At 40.1% G+C, this 18,232-nt stretch overlaps 3 protein-coding genes across 6 annotated transcripts in view; 2 read left to right on the top strand and 1 right to left on the bottom strand.

Moving 5' to 3' along the window:
- Positions 1-3,376, top strand: part of LOC105562484 — an 8,904-nt gene extending 5,528 nt beyond the window's left edge. Inside the window, exons 5-6 of the mRNA XM_012013360.1 lie at positions 1-2,186; positions 2,261-3,376. Of these exons, the coding sequence (XP_011868750.1) occupies positions 1-2,186; positions 2,261-2,370 (2,296 nt within the window). The 3' untranslated portion in view covers positions 2,371-3,376. The remainder of the gene's footprint in view (positions 2,187-2,260) is intronic.
- On the bottom strand, positions 3,364-13,686 carry LOC105562485 (rab GTPase-activating protein 1-like). 2 transcript variants are annotated; one of them, XM_012013362.1, is made up of 17 exons: positions 12,935-13,686; positions 12,625-12,799; positions 12,179-12,377; positions 11,906-12,089; positions 11,368-11,730; positions 11,011-11,286; positions 10,743-10,911; positions 10,415-10,656; positions 10,132-10,320; positions 9,910-10,035; positions 9,632-9,817; positions 9,312-9,486; positions 6,032-6,222; positions 5,896-5,955; positions 5,635-5,826; positions 5,318-5,555; positions 3,364-5,121 (listed from the first exon to the last, which is right to left on the bottom strand). In XM_012013362.1, exons 1-16 carry the CDS (start codon positions 13,103-13,105, stop codon positions 5,322-5,324), a joined length of 3,132 nt encoding a protein of 1,043 aa, XP_011868752.1. In that variant the 5' UTR covers positions 13,106-13,686; the 3' UTR covers positions 3,364-5,121; positions 5,318-5,321. The 2 variants fall into 2 exon arrangements, with proteins under 2 accessions (XP_011868752.1, XP_011868751.1); XM_012013361.1 differs by having other exon boundaries at positions 11,011-11,730.
- A 3,021-nt stretch (positions 13,687-16,707) lies between these two features.
- Positions 16,708-18,232, top strand: part of LOC105562483 (protein FAM102A) — a 91,624-nt gene continuing 90,099 nt past the window's right edge. For all 3 annotated transcript variants that reach the window (XM_012013358.1, XM_012013357.1, XM_012013356.1), the window contains exon 1: positions 16,708-17,016. The gene's annotated coding sequence lies outside the window, so the exon portion shown is untranslated. The remainder of the gene's footprint in view (positions 17,017-18,232) is intronic.

The following is an 18,232-nucleotide window of genomic DNA, read 5'->3' as shown; positions in this document are numbered from 1 at the left end:
GATGCCTGCAGGTGCAAATGAAGAATATTTATCTCGGCAAAGTCCAGATGTTGACCGTTTTCGTGAAGAACACAATTTTACAGACGAAGATAAATTGAACTATTCAGCTCCACCCATAAATGAGATACCAGATGCAAGCGAAGGATATTTATCTGCAGAAAATCCTTACTTTGAAAGTTGGCATGAGGAACCCAGCATTATAATACCTGAAAATTATTCTATTTGTCATGAAAACACTTATTTATTTAATGGCGAAATATCTTTGGTAGAAGAATCTCAGCAGTCAAACGAACCGTGTGCAACTGACAACAATATTAGACATTCCGGCGTTGGAGATAATGCAGGGTCTTCAGTGTATACTGAACGAGAACTTCCAAGTGATTCAATTCCTTTAATGTTAAATGAGCTAGAAGAATTAGAAGGAGCTCCTCTAACTGCTTCTAACATGTTAGCAGCGCTCAACAGTTTGCAATTGGAAAACTCAATTGACAGTATTACAATAGAATCAGCTGTATTACAAAATGACGAGATAGATCCAAGAGCTATACAAAACGTTTCGCGTTCATCGACGTCGCCAGTGTCGCCTTATTGCAGTTCTGAAATGGATAATTCTTTACAAGATCTTAGCGCATATTTTCACAACGAATTGTCAATCAACAATCAATGTTTATTAAACAGTACTTTTTGTCAGTCTGAAAAAGCAACTATGAATACAGAGGAATCTACTGTGGAAGACAAGGTAGAAGATACACCTTGTTTTGAGGAAAGTCACTCAAAGAATACACAAGGAAGCGAATTAAACTTTTCGTCACACACATCTTTAAATTATAATTATAATGCTGAACAAGCGAGAGACATTTTAGATAAAAATCAAATATTTGAAGACAGTGATACGGCAGATCTGACTTTAAATGCTTCTAGTAGTAATTTCAATAATAAACCAAAATATTCAAGTTCACCACGTACGAAGATACCCACTGCTAATATTGTTAGTGCAAGTTCCAAGCACAAAAAACTAATGCTTGCAATGAATAGCGTTTTATCGGGCACAATAGAAAAAGTTGAGGAAATTGTATCAGATACTAGTAGTAATTCATTAGAATCTAGTGAGAAATGTAATAGTAGTATCGCAGAAACAATTAAACCACACATGACTTCTTCAAACAGTGATATTACGTTGAATACTTCAAAATACTACGTAGGCTTTTCTGCTAGCGAGAGCACACGAGACTTGTGCTTAGAAAATAAGCAATGTAGTAATGTTGATATCTCTACAAAATTAATACAAGATACGAATTACAAATTCGCGGAAAATGACATAATCAATCATGATGGTGCGGTGCAAGGAATAGATACATACCAAGTCTTATCACTAGACAATGAGAGTGTTAATCATAAAGATGAAAGTTTATATTGTACATTAGCAAAAACAGGTCATGTTGAAGCAGCACATTTAGAAGATGTGACTAGCGACGTTGCACAGTCAAGTATAAGGAAAAAGGGACTTAATCCGCCTAGAGAGTTATTAAGTTCCAAGTCACAAAGTGTTGGCAAATACTCTTCGTCTGATTGTGCCAAAGAAATTAGTGTTTTAAGAAACGATAGGTTTGTATCTTGTAAAAATAGCGAGGATACAAGTAATAGTCATTTCACATCAGTATTGAAAAGTGAAGAGAATGTTGGTACGAGCAAAGATTCATCCAATACTGTTGGATTAATAAACAATGTTGAAGCTAAACCATCTTCTCCGCTTGAGACACCTCCGAACAGTTGGTCTCCCGAAATCATGGATTCTGGTTACCCGAATTCAGCCTCCGCGCAAGATATAACACCAGAATATGATTTATCTAGCATTGCTCAGGATCATATGTCAGAATCTGAATCGCCGAGCATTGCGGAAGCGCCGAGACTTGGTGTCTTGGAACCGATTGAGGTGGAAAACGGCGATTTGGCGAATAACAATAGAGATGACGAAGGTAACAATATGATGGCTGTGGATGCTAATGACATCGAAAACTTACAACCGCTCATTGATGTATTGGAAAATGATCTCGAGAACGAAAATGATATTTACGTGATGCAAAATGGTTTTCCCATATGGTTGCTGAGAATATTGGATATGGCGAATCCACTTGATTTTGACATGCAAGCTCGACAAAATCTGAGAATTCCCGAAGAAGTTGCAGGTAACTGTATATCCATATCTTCATACCGTCCGCATAATATTTTAAAGATAATATATTTATAATTATATTTCTAGATGATGCTAATTATGCGGGTCATGATGAAGGTTTTGATAGTAGCTCCTCAGAGAGTGAGAGTGATATTGCTTACAATGAAATGGAAGATGATAATGAACATGGTAAATGAAAAGATGTTCGTTAATGAGAAAGGGAGAAAGAAAAAGAAGGAGGTAATGTGTGAGCGTGTTACAACAGCATTACAGTATGAACTTACATATCATTCTTCCTGCTTCTAACAAAGTTTGCAGTATAGGCTTGAAAAGGTTAAATATCTTAGGAAATATTATTTGTATTCTTTTATATATAAAGTATAAATTATATCCTAAAAAATGCTTGCATAAGTCTTATTTGTTTAAATCATATTGATAAATAACTACCTCTTTCTATATATTTTTAATATGATTGAAATGAAATATTATTAAATACTTCAAGCCTAGACGGTATTTTAAGTAATAATAAGGCAAATGTATAAATCAATAAAAGTTTATGTTATTTTCCATCTCTCATTTGAATAATTGCATAAAATAAATCAATGAAAGTTTATGTTATTTTCCATCTCTCATTTGAATAATTGCAAGAATTTTTCATATTCTAGTTCTGTACCATTAAAGTGTATTCAAATTAATTATTGAATTGAATTTAATTTAATTTTTCCGTGTATTGTGAATATGAAATATTCTTATTCATATTATCATAATGTTCATATTAACATTTTATACATATATACCTATATAAGTTCGTATGTATATCTGTACATACAATACATTCATATATAGGTATATGTATAGATTTTCTTACAGTTTCATGATTTATGAAAAATGATCATGTATGTTAATTTTTACGGAATGTAATGTATCATATCTATGTGATATCCGGTAGATCCATAGCAAATGTGATAACTAATATTAAATTAATTTTTGTAATTCTTTGATAATTTCGTTAAAACTTCCTATCTAAGACTGAAACTGCATAGTTAAGTTCGCAGTGGTGCAAAAACTTTGGACAAATAAAATCGATATAAAATTTAAACATGTAATATTATTAATATATTTTATCCTAATACAGGTAAACATGTACACATTATATGACATAAAAGTTATGAACTTCTTAATATTAAATATTTTACATGGAAACGTGATATCTTTCTTTATTTCATTGGAATGAAATTACAGGGTATACAATGGTTTATATGTAGCCTAAGACTTTACATGATTCTGTTAGACGATTTCGACTGTTGGTTTCAGTATTTACAGAAATAAAGTCTTCCATTTCCCAATACAAGCGGTTATTCGTTAGAGCATAAGTCAAACGTGACCATAAACTTTGCTTGAAATCGTGTACATATTACTTGTTAATAATTTTAATAAATTGAACTTAATAAAAAAATGAAATAAAAAAACATGCATCGATTCTTTCAACAAATTTTATTGTACACAATGGCACAAGTATGCTTGCAACTTTATACATATATACATATATATGTATATAGTTTTAATATTCTTTGCACAACAGTTGTGATCTTTGAATTCTTCCTTGTAAATCTGTATAAATAAATATATCATACATGTAAGTAAATGGCACGACTTACGAAGCTAAGTTTGATAGTCGAGGTGTGTACAAGAGGTCATGTACTACAAGTATATAGCAAATTTATTGTTGAAACACTTATAATACTAGACGAAATTACACATCAATGGAATTGCATTTTTAAGTAGTGCCTTAATACCATCATCTATGGCTTTTAGTAACGTTTGTTTTACTACAAATTTTATCAAAACAAAGTGCAAATTGTGTAACTAAATGGGACTATAAATATCTCGCACCTACCGTATAATTTACACCATCTATTCTGCTACATTTTTATGATTAATGTCCCATGAAAATAAAAATATACCTTATTATCGGCGACAAAAGTACATATAAAACTAAGATAGTGAAAGCTTTTAATATGAAACCTAACGCTATATGTGGGTTAGTAGAATTGTTGGAATATGGTGTCAGTAGAATTGCCAAAACTATACATACGTATATAATTACGCCAGATGAATTGAAATTGTTGCAGAGTAGCTTAACAATAAGGACACGTGGAAGAAAACGCATTCACGCTATTTTGGAATGTTAATCCAGGCAAAATCAGATAATAAAATAACAATTACTAGGAAAGTAAATGAAATAATTACCTCTACCTTACAATATCATTCTGATTTCCATAATCGCGCGTTTGTTCAATAGAATTGTCATGACTATTGTTACTCGAAAGTTACTGTATGTACAGATAGAAGTCTATAGCATTTTCTCCCTTTCACGCTTAGACTAGTTTCATACAAAATGCAGCATGTATACTTACTTTTATTTCCTATTATTGTAAATAATTTACCGTATTTGTGTACGTAACGTGATTCCTTTTCGATAGAGTGTTCATCCTTACTAACCCGCGTGGCGTTATGTAAATTTTTATATCGAACACAGCATTGCGTTCACGCTGCATATATCGGTATACGCCGAATAAAAGGAAGAAGAGAAATAAACGTAGAAAATATTAACCTTACAAACAAATAAGATCGCTGTTAACAGTAGCATTTAGACTTGGGGCGTAGAAAGAAAAAGAAGAAAAATCACAGAAAGGAATCTACTTTTAAAACGTAACGGGATCATAACGAAAAATTTCAGTGTAATATCAGCTGTTGTGTAAATGGGGCTGCCTGATCAGAAGCACTTGATGTGCGATACGAATGGGGGAGCGTGACAAAGAATACATTGAGTTACCAGATCAAATCGTACGTTATATGTAACTACGAACATACATCATGTTCACATATTCGTGCCCGACACATGGCTCCGAGATGTACGTTTCCTCCTCCTCCCAATAGCATTTTGTCTGCACAGCGAAAACATGAAAACATGGTACGAGTATCGAATACTGGGATACAGAGCATTTACATAGATAGCTTATTTTTGTTTTAAAAAATATTTTACTCTTGCAACTATGCAGCAACCGTAGTTTTATGTAATCTGTCTGTTTATATTTTAGTAAAATATGTTATTTTTTAGGAAGTATTGTATATTATACTTACTGCATCACACAACTTCCTTGAGACTGTCGCGCGTTTCGCGGCTACGAGAGTGTAATAGATGGTGCAGATCGCCCCCAGGCGCGCTGTCGCGTCTCAGATCTCTCAGCACGGTCGGGGTCATCACTTCTCTCTTGTTCGCCGCTTCCTTTATACTAGACAAGGTTTTGCTGAGCCACGGCCAACTGTTCCGCGCGGCTTGCAGCTCGGAAGCAGTGGCGTGCAACTGATGCGTCAGATCCTACCGAACAATTTGCGTTAGGATCTGTACTTCAATCCCTAGAGGGTCGGCTGTACAAAATGCGTCCTTTGTCGCCCACCTGATTCCGGCACTCGGCCTCGACGTGCGCCAACTTGGTCTGCGCCAACTCCAATTCCAGCTCGCGCACCCTTTCCTGCACCCTGTGAAGCATGGGATCTATTCGGTTCTCCAAGGGGTGCGCGATATCTGCCAATATGTTCGACGAATCCATTATGCATGTCCTACATTTTTCGCATTTCGAGACCTTCGCCTGAAACGTATCGTTATCGGAGTCCGTGCTTGATAAAACGCTATCGAAATTAAACCCGAGATTACATACCCGTAGCTCGCTCAATGTTGTCTTCGCAGCATTGTAATCGTCCTCCAAACGTTGGCAGATCTGCAACGTATAAATATTCCTGCAATTCTCAGTAATACTTGAAACTGAGTTCTAACATATAGTATCTTGTGAATACCTGCTTATACTCGGCTATAATAACGCTGCTTCTGCGGCTTTCAGCATCTGCCCGAGCTACTTCACGCTGTAGCATCTCTTTGATCTGCAGAAGCTCTACCTCCAATCTTTGCTTCTCTTCTTCATTTCTGGCCACTGTACCACGTAGCTGCTCCACCTCGTTACTGTATTCGTCAGCATTTTCTTGTGCCTCTGTGACAAGAAGAGCAAACAATTCTTACACAAGCTTGCAAGAGTTTATTGTATTTATCAAGTCGGGGCTTTTTCTTAATGTCTAATCTCTCTCTTTCTTTCTCTCGTATATACAATTATAAATTTACAGTTATAAATTCCTAATATTCACGAATGCATAAATATAACATAGTTATTACAAAAGAACCTTTACAAATGCACTCTTTCCCACAATTATATATTTTTTGCTAAAAGAATTTCATGTATTTATATTTCGCTAAACGTGCTTGAATGTCCCGCGTCTATCGTGAATGTATAATATCTTCAACCGTGTATTTATGTATTTCCTCCAAAAATCGTTGCAACACGAACTAATTTCTGAGCATTGCATTTTTAGGCATTATATAAGTACACTTCTCTCACTCTTCATTAGTTCTTTCGTCGCATGGCTCATACTTGCACCGCCGATACGTTAAAAGCAGATGGTCCGAACATAACTGACAGATAGAGATATCTTGTTAACACGCGAGCAGCAGGCTTTGCTATATACTGTTGTAGGAAATACACTACGGCCAAATTTAAACCGCTGACAGCTGATATTGGATATCTTTATCCTGCTTGATATCTCCTTAAGTGTCAATAATATTGATAGCCGAGGCTTTTCCATGAACATTTCGCGACTTTTATCGTGTCTTGGGACACTTTTCGCGCAGTTATAAAGTTACAAAGCCTGACTTTGTTCTTTGTACAATATGTACAATTAAGAAAAAATTCACGTATTGGAAATCGTATTTTCTTATAAGAATTAGTACACATTATCGTATCATTAATTGTATCAGGTCAAATTTGTACAAATGACATATTGCAGTTTCAGTATACGCAATTGCGAAAGCTTCTATCTCTATGATTAGTCAGCCTACAATCATGTTACTGCTTATCAGCATACGCATACTTCAACGACCTGTGATACATGGGATTGATTTAGACAATAGCTTTGTAACAATATTTTCACACATTTGCGCCCGGCATAATCTCTTGATTAGATAATTGTCTTTATATTGCATATTATTGTATACCTTAAATTATTTTACTTTTGCTCTTGCTGTTACAGTCACAATCATCTAGCATTTTTGCGTTTACATCGCGTCATACACTACTTCTATAGATATACGATGGAGGTAATTAGTACAGTATAAACAAGTGCTGACATTTTCGCTTGATGTGCCATGCATACCCAAATACAGCAAGAAAACGAATAAAATATATGAAGGAAGGAAGTGCAGATGCTTACTAGATATTTCTTAGGAGCAGGATATTATCGGATATACAATAGGTAATTCACAAAACTAAAAGTACTCTGAGATGATTTATTTTTCAGTAAGCAATAATAAATAATGTATAAATAAAAAGCAATACAAGAGATATACACAAGCGCTACAGCCGATAAGCATGGATTTTAATAACAAACGTAATATCAGCTTTTCCAATCATGTAATATGTCGTTGAAAAATAAATAATACTTTACAAAATTAAACTTACAATAAAGGTTTGATAACATGAAATATCATTGTCCAACACACGGTATTAATATACTATATATTCACAGCACGCATTGAAACATATACAGCTATTGTAACACAATAGCGTAAAAAAATAAAATACAACATAACAATACTACAATTTTTTACATGAGTATTTTGGTGGAAATTATTATTTGATCCGTTGCTCATTAGTTCGTTATTCAATTAATGGAGTAAAAACATATATGTCATTAAGTGCTTTCAATATCCTTATTCAAATGCACACTTGAACCGTACATGTTTCAATAAATCCCATAATTGTGGCAAATTTTATAATAAACATCAACAGGACTTTATGATAAAACATCAATTGATAGTAGTTAATAATTATTCATTATAATATATAAATATATATATTTATTATATATTCGGGATGGTGTGCATTTAATCATGAAATAATACATTCAAGAAATACTATATTAAACTGCGAACTATTTGCAACGAAAAAAATGAAAATAAAAGAGATCTAGATGTGTGATCAAATTACTTGCATAGTATAAATAAGAATAAAACCAAGATCGAAACTTCACATTGAGGTAATTAGATAAGCGATTTTTACACATTAGTCCTAGTATGTCCTAGCAATTTGGAAAAATGTCGCCGAAGTAAAATATTCCAGGTTCTTTCTTCTCTTTTAAAAATGGGTTCTATTCAATAAATTTCTTATGTTAATAACAATCGGTGATGTACTTTCGCCGAATTGGAAAACAAGAGAATATACAGACAAGCAAGACCACCACCTAACCATAAAGTAATTATACAATGTCCATTTCCAAATCGTTTAAAATATAGAGAGCTGTGTGTAAAGTTTCTTACAAAATTTTTACTAATACTACATTTATTAATAAGAAAGCTATATACCGACTGCACGGTTAATGCAGTGAATGCTACGAGACTAGAAGCATTTTATGCTTTGACTAAGAAAGTATGAAGTTCTAACTCGTATGTATTTTGTCGGATTTACATGTAGCTACGTTAAATATATATAGACGCGTATTATTATACAAATTAGGACGATATTTTGTCCTACACACAGATTAGATATATTTTATATTTAATTAATATATAATATAAAATTATTTTTTGATAAATTTTATTTCCTATATTTCTATTACTTCCGTGTTAGTAAAACATAATATATATTTTTATACATTTTAATGAGACTGTATTTGATTTTAGATTTAAGAAAAATTCATTTTCTCTAAGTACTGAAAAAAAATTTTATACGTCCTATGGCACAGCTCAAGAACTCATATTTTCTAATATATGTTTTATCAGCAATAGCTCTTGCTACACAAAAATATTTGATTGTTTAATTTTAAATGTAGTTTGAATGTTAAAGTTTATATGTAAAATTTCTATCCACACTGAAAACAAATTCACAACCAACAGGCAATGACCGCTGAATTATACACGAAGTGTACATGCATGTATGTACGTACAGTACAGTGTTTCCTAATGAAATGATGGAACATTGTGTTTGAAGGTGAACAGGGAAGTATGCAGTTCAAACGTAGAATATGAAATTACCTTTCAACGTCATAAATTCTGCTTCGTATTTCTTCAATTTCTTCAACGTCACTGAACAAGCTAACTTCATAACATAACGTGCGACTTCTTCGTTTCGGCACCGTTTCGGTAAGTGCACCCGGAAGTATTTTAATATGCTCTCAAAATCTAGTTGTAATAACTCTTTTTTACAAAGCTGAAAAGTAAAAAGTTACTTTTCTTTAGTATGTATATATTACTCGTGGAATAAATCTGAGAGAAATCATATCAATTATATCGTATAAAATAGTTGTACACTTTATATATATTAGAAAGTTTCGAACTTGCTTGTAATAGCTTACCATCAATAGAGCGAGGGCGACTTGGAATAACGTGTCGAGTCCTTGTAAAAGAAATACATCCAAGATATGAAAGACAAGATATAATGGAAATCTAGCAGTAAATAGAGTTAGAAACCATTGTGCGGCGAACATGTGCGTTTCTACACCGCGATCACAGAAATGCTTATAAAGTTCCGGCAATTGATCCTAGAAGCAAATAGTAGAAAGTATAGCTCAACCTGTGCATAATTCGTTGTCACGTAAACGTCGCATTATTTTACAATTTGACCACCACTTACTTCTATTAAACGATTTAATTGATAAAATCGCATGTAAAGGTTGTCAAATCTATCCTTGTATAAATCTCGAAGACCATAGTCGTACATTAATTTGACCAGAACACAGAATGCTTGCTCCTCGGGCATCTAGAAAAACATTATTTAAGTTTGTCGAAAATTATCTTACAAAATGTATCATCTGTAAAGAGTTCTACAAAGTTAATTTTTATAGCAATTACTTACGTGCAGTAACAGACTAGCAACTAAGAAACTGAGGCCCTGACAGTATCCAACCTCTTCATCGTGAACAGCATATGCTTTACTTATTCTGTATAAAGAGTCTTGCCCTAAACCACCCGTTTCTTTAAAGAAGTCATGGGCTGGAAATGTTCTATTAATATCCCTTAAAATTACGCTCTCGCAGCTACTCTCCTGTGTATTTGTTATCAAAATTAATGTCGCATCTCCGAGAGAAAAAAAAGCATCAATCACTTTTCATTGTATGAAATTATACTAAAATACTCACCTTCGTGATTAACATTCTGTATTTGTCCATCATCTCCTGCGAATTGTCGCAATTGCTCAGACGTTGCCAAACTTCGCCGCGTAAAGCTTCGGGTATTCCTTGTTTCGTCAGTTTTATAAGTAGTTTCGGACGTTGCTCGTTAACTTGCCAGCTGTCAAGAACTTCAGCCCAGCTGGCCAATTCATCCGCTGAGCAATCCTTCGAGACCTCGCCTGTACCACTTAACATAGGTTCATCCCCGTCTATACACAGAAATTGAAACATTAACAAAAATCATGTACGTTATTGAATCAGCGAGCCAATTCTTTTTGGAATTCACGTTTATTACCTGAATCTATTTCTTCCTTAGGTGTAAGCGTGTCGATACTAGTTAAAGAAGGCGATCTAATTAAAGATGCCAGATTCAGAGCGAGATTTAACCTGTTTCTATCTAATTCGCCAGATGTTTCTATGCTTTGTACTTCATAATGTACCTCTGTACCATCCCCAGAAATTACCTGTCGTAAGAAAATGACGGGAAATAACACGTGTTAATAATATAAGCTAAGCATTTACGAAATGCAAATTCACATAAAAAATACATCAGGGCAGCTCACCTCTTTAGAATTAAGATAAAATTGTTGCACGAGATTCCTTTTATTAAAATACCAAAATCTCTCGTTTTGCGGAAACACTTTAACCGAGGTTTCTATCACAAATCTCACTGGCTCTCGGATATCTCTGATAACGAGATCGACGGCAACGGTCATGAAAATTTTGCCCTCTCTAGGTGTCTCTATATTGAGAGTTTCCAAGGCGGGATCCGCGGGATCCCAGCGTCCACAAATATTATAGCACTGTTTATCTTGCATTATTGGTCCAGTATTAACTTGCTGCAACATTGTTGTAATATTGCGAACATCTGAGCTGATAATAGACATAAAATTAACTGGCTGGTGTGAATCTCTCTTTACCATCTCGAGTAGCCGCATATCACTGTGCTTAACATTTCGCCCGGGGCTAACGAGAACTCCGAAACATCTCTCGACCTCGAGCGTAATTCCGCCTTCTTTACTGGACACTTGCTGGATGCTCAAGCAAACTTGTTTCGCCACGTTGCTTCGTAATTTGAAACAATTTCTATCCTTGGGGACCGTACTGAAACCGCCTTTCCCGTCCTCTTCCTTGATTTCCATGGTGACTTCAAAGATAAACACTCTAGAATTAACTTTTTCACCGGCGTTGAAACCGTTAAAGTCACTGCCCGTTAAAGAACTCGTCATTGAACGCGGTATTCTGTGGAATGCTTTCGAAAAGCAGGCTGACACTTGTCCGACCTACATCAAACAATTACACATTATAAGACACGTATCGTTTTACATATTACACTTATCTCTAATACGTGATTTAATTTATGTACTAGAATGAAAGTATCATCTATGAATGTAAAATACTAGAGTCGTATTCCTTTATGTATTTGCGTGCGCGCAAGGCAATAATATAAAAACCTACCGCTTCTGGTATATCGCAGCGGAAAACGTGACACTGGTAAATGGCGGACTCCAAGGTATCACCGTGCGACCACGTGAAAGCGAAGCACGCTGCGCACGCACCAGTGCTCTCGCCGCGTGCGTAAAACAAAATACGTTGCACCTCGTAACGCGCAATGGCTTGTTGCGTCGCGGCATCGTACAGGCTAAAAATTTACGGTGTACATTACTTCATCGTGCAATATACGATAGGCGATCTCGCGGCGTGAGCTCGGCTTTGGATCGCGTCACTTACACAACCGAACCTTGCGAGCTACTCGGCACCGAGACGGAAATCTTTATTCCTAAATTCAGGGATTGCTCTGCGTTTAATATATTCATGTTACGTTGGATCTCGCATTCCGACTTTGGCGCATTTATGGCAGCTGCTCCCAGATAGGTGACGCCGTTGAAGATGGTGCATTCCTGCTGGACGTGCGACAGCGCGTTCAATTCTGGATCACACGAACGTTGTTACTTTTAGACCTTACGTCCGTCACGTACGTAGTGGCCTGTGTCCATGTGACACGCTAGAACTCGGTCCAAGTCCCAGTGAAATGCGTAGCCAGTCGACCTGCAGCCTTCACGGAATAGCAGCGAGTGCTGTATGTATCTCGCAACTAGAACTTGGACCAGGCGCTAGCGCCGCGGACACAGACCCTACTGTTGATTCTTGTTTACAAACACACGCCGGTGACTCACCCTCCTCGAGATAATCCTCGGGCTTCATAACGTCCTGCTTCTCCGACGCGACGACGCATGAGCTGACATCGTAAAACTTACTATGGCCGACTTTTTTCGTCTTCTCCTGGCTCTGCTGGCTAGCGCCCATCACTTTGAACTCGCTCCCCTCCATTTTCGAGTCCTCCGTCAAAATCTGCGGGGTGTCACGCAACATGGAACATAGGCACGTTAATCTGTGGCATTTACGGCTGACGTGGGTCTAGATTAAAGCTTATCTATTAAGATTAAGGGAGGCGCGCGGCGCGACAGATCCGATGGGTGTACAGACCTCGCGGAGATTGTTCTGCAGATCCTCCAGATTGCCGTTGTTGGCGATCTTTAGCATGGGTGGCTCCAAGAGGGCTTGCTGCTGCTTGCTAGTACCCTTTTCGTTCACAAATTCATATTCGTCGCTTGTCGCCACTGATTCCATCGACTTTACGCTCATGCTATCCTCCATAACTAGGTCTGCAACAGTGACATTCGCTGAGCAACGTCTCTCAACTGGTACCAATCCTTCAAAAATGCGCAGCGGACGCTCCAACAACTCTCACTCGTGCGTTAGATTGCTTTTTCGAAAGACCGTTCGATATATCGTACGTCATCCTCCGGAAACAAGAAACGGGGTCTCGGTCAGACGCCGCACGCGATTGTCCAACTCAGCCGCGCGGAGGACAACCTTGTATCTGCGGGTAAGTCCCGCGCGGTATTCACACACGTCATTCCAGAGCGACGGCGAGCAACGTACGAGACACCGCAGCTTCCACTTCGAGAGCACGAGCGATCCTGTGCGTTCCCCGGCGCAACGTTATCTTGCAGTGTCCCAGGCGGCACGGCCGATGTGCCAAGGGAGCAAGTGCTCAGCCTCCACCTGTCCCGCAATCCGGACTCAGCCGTGTCACCCTCGCGCCCCGTCGGCGTGGCCCATTACAGCGAAACGGCCCGTTCACCCTCGGCCAGGTCTGTGGAGAGCCAGCGGTGCGCGTGCGGGGCTCGTGTCGACGGCGGCATCACCGACGTCGTGCGACGCATCCGCCCGTCATCTATCGTCGTCTCTCTCTCTCTCTCTCTCTCTCTCTGTCTCTCCCTCTCGTTCGCTCGCTCGCGATTTTCCCGGTGTAGTATTTCAGGTGATGACGGATCCCGCGTATCCGCCCTACAGTCGCCGAGCCGACGACGGCTCGTCGTCGTTCGCGACGCGAGAAATCGAGACGGGATCTCGCGCGGATCGCTCGCCGCCTCTCGACCCCGCGGATTGGGGATCCTCGCGGACCACCGCGACTCGACACGCTCCGACTCGCGCGCGCCCGCCTCTCGCGTCCCCGCGGCGCGTGTCGCCGCGCCTCGCTCTTCGCCTCGATCACTCGCCACACGCGTCTCCCCGCGGCGCGACGGACATTTACATGGCCCCCCCGTAACGAGCGGCGCGCCTGACGGAAACGACGACGACGACGGCGGCGGCGACGGCAAGGTCGGCCATTCGCGATCGCCCACGGCCCAGAAGTCTCGGGCAGGGGATTTAACCGCGGAACAGCGGCGTCGATACTCTCCACTCGACGTAGCGGCGGTAATTCGTAGGCGGACAGATAGATATCGGAATCGCCCGACGACGAGAGCCCACTCTGTATGTTTCCGATTGACCGTGCTCCGATACTTGAGAGTATCGATACCTTCCACCTCCGGACATCGATACTCGCTCGTGCGGAGAGCCTCGTATCGATACGTCGGTGCTGTGTCCGCAATAAGGTGTAAAGCCCGTATCAGACTACGGATTGAGATTGGGATTAGATTGAAATTTGACCAATCAGAGTAAAAGTTACTGAACTTGAGCTTAGTAAACTTTACTGTGATTGGTTAAATTTCAATTTAATCCCAATCCGTAGTCTGATACGGGCTTTAAGCCCGTAACAGACTACGGATTGAGATTGAGATTAGATTGAAATTTGACCAATTAGAATGAAGGTTGCTAGACTTGAGATTAGTAAGCTTTACTGTGATTGGTCCAATTTCAATCTAATCCCAATCTCAATCCGCAGTCTGATACGGGCTTAAGAAGGCGCGTAGCGGATGAAGGTATAACGTGGCCCTGATTTCTGCGAGTTTTTTTTTGTTGGAAAAGTCGGGCAAATTAGCTCGTCGGCAGATTCGAATGGAATACCGTGATCGGCACGACCTGCGCTCGCATCGAGCAACTCACGTTCTGCCAGGAAAACCCTGTCGATATCTGACAGCGGACTTTTGCTATTTCGAGAACAAGTAGCCCAGCGAGGAGCGAATGATGAAAAAAGATGTTGACTTGATGGCAAAATGATGAGAACAATCTGAAATCGATTTTTACATCAATTTCATCATCTCGTGATCACAGTTTTGACCTTTCATCGATATCGACATGTCGTCGCTGTTTCTTTTTCAATCAATCGGATAATTGAAAAATAAAAAGTATCAATTTTATGTCAAAATAATGAGATCGATCTGAAGTCAATTTTTACATCAAGTTGATAGTCTGGCGGTCACAGTTTTGATCTTTCATCGCTGTCGACATGTCGTCGTTGTTTATCTTTCAATCATTCGAACAACTGAAAGAGAAAAAGTATCAATTTGATGTCAAAATGATGAGATCAACCTGAAATCAATTTTTGCACACGCACACACAGACAATATGGCACACAAATATTATTTTCGAGATATACCATTCTAATCTGCGAAACGCAGATTTCTTCCTCACGTAGGCTTGATTCGCCTGATCGAAGACGAGACGAATCTGCCCATCTTCTCGGAGAACAAGAGGGAATAGCAGAAAAATAAAACATTGAGAAACATAAGTAATTAATACTATTATATTGTATTTTTTGTTTGTATCTTCTATCTCTATTTGCATATTACGTTGCCCAGTGAGAAATGATTCGTCGATCGATGTCAAAATGATGTCGAATCGACGTCGATTCGACATCGTTTCGACATCGATCGACGAATCATTTCTCACTGGGTGCGTCCCTTATCATGTATACAAATATATAGCATTGTAAACTCGCAATAATATGACGTCTTTTGAACTAACGACCAATCAAATACTCTCATAACAGGTAATGTCAACAGCTCTCAGAAGATGGCGCAAAGATACAGCGCCGTCGTTCGATTCAACATGCGATTTGAGTTGAATTTTCAAATTTAAATTGTAAGCTTTGGAAAACATTACCGAGAAAAATTTGGAAACGGGTTATCAAACCATACACTACAATATTAACTTTTTTTGACAGTTGATAATAATCCAGTACTGACCAAACATTTCTTGCTTAAACTGTGACAATAATTTTCGATTAAACGATAGAAGTTCGCGGCTTTCACGTAGAAATAGCTCAAGATTTTGGAAAGGATCTTCAACAGAACTTTTTTTTAATTTAACGTAGAGGAAAGTCCTCTATTACGAGATAGCAGTCTAATATGTGCAAATTCAATCGCAAATCTTTTTTCGCAACGATTACACGATCTCGCAGTCAATTCTTCGCTAAACAGATTTCACTCCAAGGGCAATAAATTCGTGGTGGAGCCAACAGATGATTATTAATTTAGCAGAAACTCCGTTATCTCATATTAGGACCCTATTCCATAACAGGGGACTTACGTTTATATAATAGCAACCGGCGTGATAACACATATATAAGATATCACAAGACTTTTAGCGATATAATTGGTTTAAGCTAAAAAGTCATCAAATTATTACAAGTACACACATTTCACAGATATACAAAATTACTAAAATTATAATATATAAATTATTACGAATTACACGTCTATTTTACAGATATACAATATTTACAAACCAATGCGTGCATTCAGTACATATCTCAATAGAAAAATTCAATATACTTTACTGTCTTTGCTAATCTTTCGAAAATTTGTCGATAATTCCCTCGGGCGTGCGAACGGCGGGTTCGCCCGAGCCTCGCACTTCACTGTGGCCCGCGTCGTCGCGCATGCGCGAGAAACCTGGCCTCCCCCTCCCCCCGTATCGCGGATCGCCAGCAATCGCCAGCACCGCCAGCACCGAGTGTAGCAGTGCAGTTCGGCTCAGTTCGTGCAGGCGAGCTAGACGAGCTCCGTTTACGTCGGGTCGGGCGTGAGGCGAAGCAGTCGCAGCCTCATCGTTCACGGGACTCCTCGTTATCTTTCGCGCCGAGAACTCGCCACCGTCGCCGTCGCCGTCGCCGTCGCCGTCGCCGCGGTAGTTGCGATCGGTAGTGGTAGCCGACGTCGCGAGCCCGCACAAAGAGAGAAAGAGAGAGAGAGAGAGAGACGCCTGTGATCATGAAAAGTGTGAGAGTGCGTGAAATCGACTAGCGTGCAAGGAGCAGCGTATCGTACGGAAACACGGTAAGGAACCGTCCGTCAATTTCTCGACGCGCGTTCGTCTCTGAACCCGAGACCCGTCAATGATCTCCCTCCTTCTCCCTCTCTTTCGTGGTATCGCTCCCGTGATTCGAGATGAAACTCCGAGACAGAGACAGAGACAGAGAGAGAGAGAGAGAGAGAGAGAGAGAGAGAGAGAGAGAGAGAAGGGAGAAGAAAGCGGAGCGCCGGAACGTCGCGCGAGAAAGAGGTTATAAAACCGTCGCATCCCCGCCGCCGCCGTCGTCGGGGGCGATCCGCAGCGAGGCTCCCCCGCGATTCGCGCGCATCCGCGCGAGTCGAGGGTCCGGAGCAGCGCGCTCCGAGGATCGATCCCGCCGTCGCGGCGCACGCGAGAGGTTATGAAGTCGACGCGCGGAGGGGTCGTCGGCGCTCTGCCCCGCGACCGGACGCGGTCGCTTTCACCGTCGCGAGCGAGATTCGCGTCCGCCAGCCCCCTGCCCCCCCCCCTCCCCCTCGGAGTTCGCGAGTCGTCGTCGTCGTCGTCGTCGTTGTCGTTGTCGGCTCGGCACGCGACTCTTCCTCCGCGATCTCGCTCGAAACTCGAGTCCGAGTCCGAGTCCGAACGATCGGCATTAATTTGGCGTGCAGTTAATGCGATTTGACGGGACTCCGGATTGACTCGAGACCGTCTCTCTCGGTCTCGAGGACGGCGTCCTGTCCCGCGGAGGCGCCTGGCCGCCTATCGTCGATCTGTCAACCGACGCGACGGCCGAGCGAGCGATACGACAATACGCGTGTACGCGCGCGTTCTTATCGCCGATCCGCGCGCGCTACTTTCACCATCGTCGCGTGCGCGCGATGCGCGCGGCCGAGCGCGAACGCGAGACACGCGCGGCGATCGGCCTCCTCCGCGAGACCGCGGATTTCAGTGCGCGTTTATAGGTTATGTCGGGCATCGTCGGTTTGTAGGTAACGCGAGGCACCTGGCCAGCGTCGAATTGTGCGTGCGCCTAACTCTCTCGTGACCGAGTTACTTTTTTTGTCGAAATGTAACGTTCCCTCGGCGGTGGAATGCGCGTTGGATCGTCGAGGCGTCCCTGGCGGGAAAAATCTCTATAAATAACTACCAAAAATTGACGTGAAGTAGAAATTTGTAGAAATTTTTTTTATCTTCGTTGAAAAATTTAATTTCTTGTAAAAATATCTACGAAATTGTACCACAAATTACAATGTTCTT

The sequence above is a fragment of the Vollenhovia emeryi genome, unplaced genomic scaffold, assembly GCF_000949405.1.
Source record: "Vollenhovia emeryi isolate VEMERY1.0 unplaced genomic scaffold, V.emery_V1.0 DF939187.1, whole genome shotgun sequence".
In the NCBI taxonomy this organism is placed as follows: domain Eukaryota; kingdom Metazoa; phylum Arthropoda; class Insecta; order Hymenoptera; family Formicidae; genus Vollenhovia; species Vollenhovia emeryi.
Note: the sequence above shows the minus strand (reverse complement) of the source record. Positions and strands in the feature narration are given on the sequence as shown.